General features: G+C 34.3%; 1 protein-coding gene across 3 annotated transcripts in view; it reads left to right on the plus strand.

Moving 5' to 3' along the window:
* The window catches only part of LOC122245013 (GTPase Era, mitochondrial), a 10,304-nt gene extending 1,387 nt beyond the window's left edge, over window positions 1-8,917 (plus strand). For all 3 annotated transcript variants that reach the window (XM_086547492.1, XM_043002959.2, XM_086547493.1), the window contains exons 2-8: window positions 4,446-4,571; window positions 5,557-5,738; window positions 6,272-6,396; window positions 6,500-6,674; window positions 7,399-7,842; window positions 8,093-8,222; window positions 8,474-8,917. In XM_086547492.1, the coding sequence (XP_086403618.1) occupies window positions 4,487-4,571; window positions 5,557-5,738; window positions 6,272-6,396; window positions 6,500-6,674; window positions 7,399-7,842; window positions 8,093-8,222; window positions 8,474-8,661 (1,329 nt within the window). In that variant the 5' untranslated portion in view covers window positions 4,446-4,486 and the 3' untranslated portion in view covers window positions 8,662-8,917. The remainder of the gene's footprint in view (window positions 1-4,445; window positions 4,572-5,556; window positions 5,739-6,271; window positions 6,397-6,499; window positions 6,675-7,398; window positions 7,843-8,092; window positions 8,223-8,473) is intronic.
* Window positions 8,918-10,000: the final 1,083 nt, after the last annotated feature.

The following is a 10,000-nucleotide window of genomic DNA, read 5'->3' on the forward strand; positions in this document are numbered from 1 at the left end:
AACAAATTACACCCGAAATCACAACCATGACATTTGCAGAAGTAATTACACAAGCTCATAGCGAAACATGGCTAAAAGATAAAGACAATTTTGACATACAAAACTTTGAAATAATTAGAAAAGGTAGACAAAATCAGATAGGTGGGGGGTTAGCTTTTTGTGTTAAAAGTAACACACAATTCAATACACTAAACCTAAGAGACAATTACAGTGACAGAATATAAACCTTAGGAATAAAAATTTGTTACAAAAATAAATGGTTGAATATATTACTGTTATATAACCCATGTAATAACATGGGAAACAGGGAAACTCTCTTAAATTTTTTAAAAATTTACATTAAACCTAATATAGACTATGGAATAACTATATATGGATCAGCAAATAACACAGAATTGAAAAAGCTAGAAACAATTCAAAACGAAGCTCTTAAGAATTGCAACGGGCTGTTTTAAATAACTCCAATCATATTATTACAAACATTAACCCGTTGCCGACGGGGGATAGATTTGCTTACACAGGCTCCAGGATGAGTTTTATTTCTGATCGAGGCAGCTTCTGCAAAATAATTTGATTTTTCCCCACTCCCTTTTAGTCACTCATTGTAGAGCTAGAGACTTTTTTGTGTTTTGTTTTTTTGTGTGTTTTACTGTTTTTAGAAATTTATATCTGTCATATCACAGGCTCCATCAATTCTGCATTTGACTAAAATTGTAGTTCAGGGTCCATATCAATTTCTTTATACTCAATGTGATAGAAGTATTACTGTTTTAGGGGGGGACAAAAAGCAACTTTATTTTTTCGTATTTCTGTGCTGTCACGAACAAAAACGAAACTTATAACCATCCAAAATGAAGAGGTAGGGAAGAAGAAGGAAACTTGCACTTTTGACAGTGAGTGCCACAATAAAAGGCATCCCTACTGGCACAGGGGCACATTGTAGGCATTGGGCATGGTGTAAGTCACCTTCCTCCTCTCGTTCTGCCTGCACATCTTTCATCTGCGGTACTTTAGAGCAAGAGGTCGGCAACTTCCGATGTGCCATCCCTCTATAGAGATAGTGCTTGCTAGAGACCGTAGATGGGTGCCATTCAAGGCTCTCTCTCCTGCTGGTGCTAGAAGAAAGTGGTGCCATCTAGGCCTTACCATTGGAACAAAGAATTAAAATCATAGAATGTCAGCAAATGATGAAAATACTGGGAAAAAACAGCAAATATTCCAATAAAACAAATGATCATAAAAGATATAGAAAACTATAACAAACTCCACAACAGCAGCCATTTACAGAGAAAACAAAAAAATATCAACAATTTGGAAACTCCCCTCCAACATAGATATTACAGAAGCAGAACTTTACGCAGTAGAAAAAAGTGTACAATACATTCAAAACAATAATTTATCAAATTCAGTAATCTTAACAGACTCAAAAATTGCTTTGTACTTAACCCATCCCCGACGGGGGAATTCTAGCCTTGAATGTCCAAATGCCGGGGTGTTCGAATTATTAGGCCTAAATCAATTGAATGGCTGGCACAATACTGTGCCGCCCGGCCACTGGGCTTTTGAATGCGCGGTACACATGCTGTACCACCCGTCCTGTGTGGGTTAATAAAAAACAGTAAACCACAGCACTACAAAAACACAATATATAATATACAAAATTTAATCCTACAATCAACACAGAGAAATCAAAACATAATATTTCAATGGATACCTTCACACAAAAATATAAAAGGTAATGAGATAGCAGACCAAGCTGCCAAAAAAGCTCACGACATCTCAAACTCCATAACCATACCCCTAGATACAAAAACAGTATAAAAAGAAATAAGACAAAAAATAATAGAAAAATAGGAACTTCACCTTCAATCAGTCCTAGAAACACAAAAAACTACCTAAAAGACAGCAAATCAGAACCATGGACAAGATCAAAAGACAGGAAGCTAGATGTATGTATAACCAGAATGAAGACTAACCATACAAGATCATTATTGTAGACGATCCAAACTGCAGATGGTGCAACACCCAAGTAGAAAGTTTAGAACATTTATAATATTGCCCAAGATTTCACTCGCACAGAAGTGAATTAAAAGAAGCCCTCAAAAAATTAAAAATCAATATCCTAACAGTAAATCTTCGTATTACAGGTGAAGATCAACCCTCTGAAAATAAGTACTATGTACTCAGACATACAAAAATCTTCCGAAGGAGTTCAGTTCAGTTCAGACAGATTTACGAAGACGTCGCTTTGCCCGGGCTATATGCACAAGGCGGCCCGGCCTCTGCCAGCTATGAGTGCTGACTCATCTTATCTAATTTTATCTGATCATCATCACTGAATTCAATTCAGCTCAGTTCAGAGAGATTTTCCTAAGGAGAACAAAAATCATAAACATCATATAAAAGGAAAGAGATAGAAAAAAAAAATTGAAAGAAGAAGTAAAGAAGAAGAATAGAATCAGGGAATATAGGCTACATATAGTCTAAAACCCTCAAAAAGGAGAAAGAAGAAGAAGTAATTTTTTTTTTTTTTTTTTATCATTATTATTATTATAATAATAATAATAATAATAATAATAATAATAATAATAATAATAATATTGAAACCCACTGTATTTACGAAGAGGTAAGCTATGTGGGAACGCTTGTGGATATGTCGTGTGTCTCAAAACATATTTTCAGCAAGGTATAGATGTGTTATTGTAGTTATTCCAAATGAAAGAACAGAATGTGAAAGTGGCTTTAGGAATTTGTAAGGATTGATAGAGAAATTGAAGGTTATTATCAAGTATGAGGAATAGATGGATTTAGACTTACAAATAGGAGTTACTATGGCTGGGTCTGTAGTTTATATATACCCTTCATTTTATTTGATGTTATTCACATCAGCCTGGGTACTTTCTGTATTTATTGACATTATTGGTATTCTAGTTCAGAAAGAGGAAGGAAAACGTCATGAAAAGGTACCTACATGTACCTGCATGGTTTGTGTGAGTAAGCTACCCAGGGGCCGGATTCACTAACGCACTTACCATGATAAATACGCTGGTAACTATAATTATGATGGTAAAAAGACCGCATCGGTATTCATGAACAACTTACCATGATAGAATACAATGCTAAATTTACCAGTGGTTGGAGCACTGGTATGTTACTTCCAACTACTACAGCGCGATGACTCTCATCTTCTCGCTTTATCAGCAAAAAAAAAAAAGGCGACATTTTACTTTTTGCACTTTGTACATATATTGAGATATGATATGAGCTACTGTTCATTTTCATATAAATATGAAAAAAAAAAAAAAATTCATCACAGGAAATAAATAATGATCATGCATTCATTTGTAGGCTTCGTCATAATAAAAAAAATACTAAAATAATACATTGACATTAATATGAAAAATATTGTTTAACATTCATTTGAAAAACAGTAAACATAAAAATATATAAAATATATTTTATATTTTTTTTTTTTGTTTTTATTATTATTTATTAGGAATTTATTTTAAGAAATTTTTTTTTTTTTTTGGATAACGTTTTACAAAACCGTTGATACCAATAGCCACCATTTGTTTTCTTTTCGACTGCAATCTAAAAAAAAAAAAAAAAAAAAAAAAAAAAAAAAAAAAAAACGTATTATTTATCGACCCCATACATGCATATATGAACAATAAGATCATGCAAAAAATATATAGAAATAATAATTATTAAAGAAGAAAAAATATTTACACTTGAGAAAAAAAAAATCGCTGTCTTGAAACAAAAAATTCTCGCTGTTGGATCAGGATTTGGTTAACATGTTAAAATTGTGTGTAAGGGCTGAAAAAAATGTGACAATATTTACAGAGTTGGCGCGGAATCGATTACGAAAGTCTAGTCCAAAATTACGTGCATAAAGTCTATTTACCCTTACCACACTTTGCCATGCCATGGCTTGATGAATCCTACTTTGCCAATGTGGTAAATGCTATGTGGTAGGTTTGAGCTACCCAGGTTGTTTAGGTATTTATGATATAATTTTATTCCCTCACTGAAAGCCCCAATATCCTATAAATTCCTTATTATTGTTAGGTTTATGTATGGTGTAGCTCAATGGGCTTACTGCAGGAGTGGACAAATTTGTGTGAATCACAGGGAAAGCTATCAGGATCTGATTTATAATTGTTTTTGTAATTGTTTATTATTATAAAGTTTATTGTTAAATTGCTTTATTTTTAATTTTTTTTATTTTTTTATTTTTATTTTTTTATTTATTATTTTTTTTTTTTTCATTTCATTTCATTTCATTTCATTTGATACCTTTATTTCATAAGAAGAATGCCATAGAACTGGTCTATGTATCATTTCCATGCACTGCTTACCATGTCGTATCTTTATGTCTGAAGCTTTAATTTTACCCTCTTTTCCACAGTAATATGAACTCATCTATTTTACTTTCCTTCCAGTACATTTCTACAGTACCAAACAGAAACTTCCACTAGATAAAATGGTAATACCAAGATCCATGTGGCACTTTTGTGTAAGAAGTTTTCATCGCTTCAATGCTGTTGCACGATCATCATTCCCTTCAGGTGAGATGATATTTTCTCTCTCACGGTTTCAGTCTTGATTTATAATGTAATGGGCAATTATTTACCACATCAATTGAGAGGAATGTTTTTGATAGATTATGAGTGTTATTATTGTTTTGTGATGATGATAGAGGTTTTGGGAATCCATTTATTAGTAAGTAGCAGATTGGTTGAATTTCTAATATAGTTTTCAGAATGATATTACTGTATTTAGAATTTATGTTAGCTGAGAATCATACAAGATTTTATGTAAATTCAGAATCCACTAACCCCTCCAAACTGGGCCACATGCTAAGATCCTCACCCTAGGCTGGCTTCTTAAGATGTGTGTGTTTTCTACCATTTTGTAGACTGTTTGATATATGATGCATGAGTCAATGTATGATATATTAGCAAAGTGATATTAATTAACATTTGGTAAAGTAGGTCTTCATAACTGAAGGAATAACTGGCTTGCAATTTTGACAGAAGAAAATGCCCAATAGCTCCCACATTATTAACATAAAATTGTCAAACAATTTATACGTACATTTCAAAGTAACCTCAGTATTCAGTATAGGGTAGCAATGGTTCTGTTGGCTTATTTGCTTTATCAAAGTATTAGAAATTACAGACATTGTCAAACTACCAGCCACTTGGTCATAATTTATATATAATAGTAAATAGATACAGATGTATAATAGATATGTATACTTAACCCATTGGCCGCAGTTTTATAAAGTATGTATACAGTCATGTGGCGGGTTTATGTTGTATGGCCTGGCGCCGTCCGCGTTTACGACCGATGCTGCCTTGACAGCAAATCATGCTATCTACTATCAATGGGTTGATTTATATACATTTAGAAATAAAACAAATACATTTGGAGAAATAGAAGTTACCCAGGAAAACAACAGCTCATGAAGATATTTCTCTAAACAGTATAAAGGAGAGACTCTCTTCGTCTTTACTGATATTGTTACTTATAGTTGCTTATGTTGATCAGGAAATGAAAATGTGTGGGATGCCATGTACAAGAGAGGCATTCCTCGCACTATGGATGAGATGAGCTTAATGCTGGGAGAGAGAGTGGACTCGCCTCCCGATTCCCGTCTTCTGAAGATAGCCATTGTTGGTGTGCCCAACTGTGGCAAAAGCACTCTCATCAACAGTCTCGTAGGCAGGAAAGTAAGTGAAGGCAGGCAGTCGTCTTTTTTTTTTTTTTTTTTTTGTGTTTGTGTGTGTGTGTGTGTGTGTGTGTGTGTGTGTGTGTGTGTGTGTGTGTGTGTGTGTGTGTGTGTGTGTGTGTGTGTGTGTTTTGATTGGTGATGTTTTGAATGATACTCAAACATAGACTGACTTTGTACTGCTGTGTCTCACTGGGATTTGTATTTTAAGCTTGTTTGGCATTGTACTGATATGTCAAGCCTGGTTTATCATGTATGCTACATCTCACCATTTTTTGAAGTATCATATTATTGTATTTTATTTCATTTTTTATTTGTGTAATTGCTGACATTGTTGGTGATCAGAGATGTTCATTATTTATCTTAATTGGTCATTATTTGCAAGGGGAAACTTCATTTTACCTGGCTGTCCTCTACATGCATCGTAGCTGAATATTACATTCAAAATATCATTTTTAAAATATGTATTGAGATGTCATTCCATACCTTGAACAAACTCGAGATACATGTTCCTAAAATCTCACATTATTTCAGGTGTGCAGTGTTTCCTCCAAAGTACACACAACTGAAGTTAGTGCCCGGGCAGTGCACAATGTTGAGTCCACCCAGATGGTATTCTTGGACACTCCTGGTTTGGTCACTCCACAAGAAGTCAGTAAGTGAGTAACATTCCTTTTTTTCACAGAATAGGGCAGCAACTTGCAAACATCCAAAGTTTTACATGAATCACTTTTGCATGCCTGGTTTCTCTCGTTTTAACAGGCACAGTCTGAATCGTTCTCTGTTGAGAGATGCAGAAATATCACTTCATGAAGCTGATGTAATGGCAGTGGTCCATGATGTGTCCAACAAATATACCTGCAATAGTTTACATTCGAGGGTGCTGCGCCTTCTAGCGCTGTATCCCACAACACCAAGTATTCTAGTCTTAAACAAGGTAAGCTCCTCATTAGATTGAGCTGAATTTTAGTGTTGTTCATTTCAGTGGATTTATGTAATTTGATATCTTTGTGTTATTTGTGAAACAGCTTTAGAAAATTTCCTATGTCAACCAAAATTTTCTGTTTAGAAAATTTATGTGTCTAACCCTATCCCAACATTATATTATTTCCTTGTAATTTTTGACAAGTAATTGAAACTCCCTACGTTAAGGTGTTGAACCTTACCTAATGCCATAAAATTCAACCTAGCTCTGGCTAAGATCAGGTCAGGTAAATTTACCAGTTTACTACTCACTATTATGGCTCATGTCCCTTAAAAATGCTTTTTCTCAAGTAAACCATTACCTAAACCTTTCCCTATGCTGCATTCTCTTCATAGCTTACTATTATCAATTCAACTTACTCTTAACCTTATATTTTATTCTATCCTTTCCTGGATTTCCTTCCCCTGTTTAACCACCATATGTAATGTGGTATGATTCTTATACTATGTTTTTTTTTCTGACTTAAATTTATATTATCTTAACGTTATTATGACCCTTTTATATTATTCTGATTTTTTTGTGATTTGTGTAAAAGGTAACAAAGTTTTTTTTTTTTTTTTAAACAAGTGTCATATACTTGTACAAGAAAATATATTTTCCCCATTCTGTGTTTAATTGCTAGATTGTTCAAGTTGATGTGTGAATTTTTTATGAACCTTCATTTGTATTTTTTCAGGTTGATCAAGTCAAGCATAAACAAAGTCTGCTTGACATAACTCGAATCATCACAGAAGGCATTGTTGATGGCAACAGGTCACATGTAGAGAAGAAGAAAGATGTTCCTCTTAATAAGGAGAAACTTTTGAGAAAAGCCAAGAAATCATTACAGAGTGAGAAGGTTATGATGGAAGAGGGCAGACCCAAAGCTGATGAAATCACTTTGGAGAGCGGCCAGATTGGTCTGCCAAGAGACATCAGTCAGATTAGTGAGCAGGATATTTTGGAAGGGAAAGTTCGACTGACAGAACAAGAAATCAGCGCCTTTGTTGAGGGCCGGACTGGGTGGCCCCTTTTCCAGGAGGTCTTCATGATATCTGCCCTTTCTGGCTTGGGGGTGGACGACTTGCGGGACTTCTTCTATCACAAGGCCTACGAAGCTCCCTGGCTCTTCAGTTCTCAGGTGAATGATGGTTATGACATCTTTCCATATTAGTGTGTAAAGTTATGCAAAGTTAAATACAACTTATTTCAGCCTTTTTATCATTATACGCAGAATGCTTGTTAGTTTTTTTTTCTAACAGTAGAGAGCATAGATCTACACTAGTCTAAAAACATTAGAATACATTCATCTTATTTCTGAGAGTAGAGAGAATAGGATAACACCAGGTTATGTTCAGTAAGAAGTAATGGCCTCTCTGAAACTTCAACAGATGCTGACAGACCAGAATCCCCAAGATATTGCTTTGATGACAGTGAGAGAAAAGTTCCTTGATACGTTCAAGAATGAAATCCCATATAATCTCAAGTTCAGGATAGAACACTGGGATCTTTCAGAGGAAGGTATGTCATCGCAGGAGTTTTTTTTAAATAAAATGTGGTTTTTAGGCATCTCTTTTCATGTCACTTATTTCTTTCCTATTTCATGTACCCCATTATCCTAAACCCCTTTCCTCCTCTCCTTTTCTTCATCCTTTCCTCCTCTCATCCTTTTCTTCATCACTCATTCCTCCTCTCCCAGAATACAGAAAGATAATGCACAACACATCAGCTCTCAATCACATGCCAATCATATTCCCTTTATCCACCACCAGAGATCCTGTACATCACAGTCCAGGTTGGGTGCAAGAGAAAAGGTCTTGCCAGGCTCATAATAGGCAGTGGCGGCAAGAGCGTCATCCCCATCGCACAGGAGGCCGAGCAGGACCTCCGCAACACCTTCCGCAGTGAGGTGAAGCTGCGGCTGAATGTCGTGTACGATCCTTCACTCAAGGGAAAATAATGGAAAACATCGTCAAGTGTTATCACTCAGAAGATCAAAGATGTTTATTGTAAATCTTTTTTTTTTTATTACAGTATTATATTAAAATTAAGGTCTTCGTGATCAGATTTTTTTTTTTTTTTTTTTTTTTTCTGGACTATTTTGTATCATTGTTAATATCTACTGTTGTGTTTAATGAAAGTAGTAAATCTTGAATTTGTAAATATCTAATTATTACATTATTTATTTATTTCTACTAATAAAATACTTAAAAGTTTTTCATTGTGTTCATATGTGTCTCCTATACAACAGTCTCATATTGATTATTAAGCTTTAGAAAATTAATTACAGTTTCAAGTCACATTAGAAGCATAAGAATTGCAGAATTGAACTTAAAACCTTATTTGCAATGACCAAGTTGATCTCACGATTCTCAATTTGTAAATGAAAGACTAAAATAATGTTATGCTTTCAAATATTTGTTTAGCAAGTTACACAAAGTTATAAAAAGGATCTTGACTTTATCATGATTTAAATGCTCAATAGCTTGATACATTGGAGATCTGTTTGTATCCTATGCTTCTATGTTTCTACATTTAGAATCTAGAAGAAAGTAAAGACTAGCTGTCTTTTGGTACCATTTATTGGATTAAGGTTCCAACTTCCTGGAGACACCAGATTTGTGTGCCATAATTCCATCTTGGATTGGATCACTTTTATAGAGAATTCCCTCTTATCCCAATAGAGATTACACCCATGCTATAAAAGATGTACTGTAATCAGGACAGTTTTTATTTTGGCAGTAACCTGAGACAGTTTTCCTCTGATATTGATGAATCTTGGGGAATAGATTAGAATGAACCAGATCATAGTAACAGTTTTTATAACTTGGATCAAATTTGGTGGATTTGAGTAAGGATTAAGGTCAAGCGAGTTTGATTTAACTTGTACTAAGCTTAATTTAGATTGGGCACCATATATTAAAACATGCTCTTTTTATTCTATTTGTATTTAGATTAATAAAGTTTTAGAGTCAAGTCTGATCATAATTCAAATTAATTTCAACATCATAGAGGCACTTTTCCTGAAATGGTTGACTGAAAGGCAATACAATGCAGTAGTACAATATGCTTGGTATTCTGGATGACTTCGTGGCAGAATTGTTTCACTAATGAATTTTATTAGGCAAACTTGATTGATACTTCACGTTAAACTCGGCAGTAGGGTAGATAAATGAATAGTCAAATAAGATTATGAATCAAAGAAGTGCTTGTTAGTGTCTAACCATAGCCAGTACCAAAAGACGGAAGTCCATATCACTATTTACAGTATTTTCACACTTGCAGTGCGGGATTTCATA

This window comes from Penaeus japonicus, unplaced genomic scaffold (genome assembly GCF_977035675.1).
Source record: "Penaeus japonicus unplaced genomic scaffold, GWHDUDI00000001_assembly GWHDUDI00000019, whole genome shotgun sequence".
Taxonomy (NCBI): Eukaryota; Metazoa; Arthropoda; class Malacostraca; order Decapoda; family Penaeidae; genus Penaeus; species Penaeus japonicus.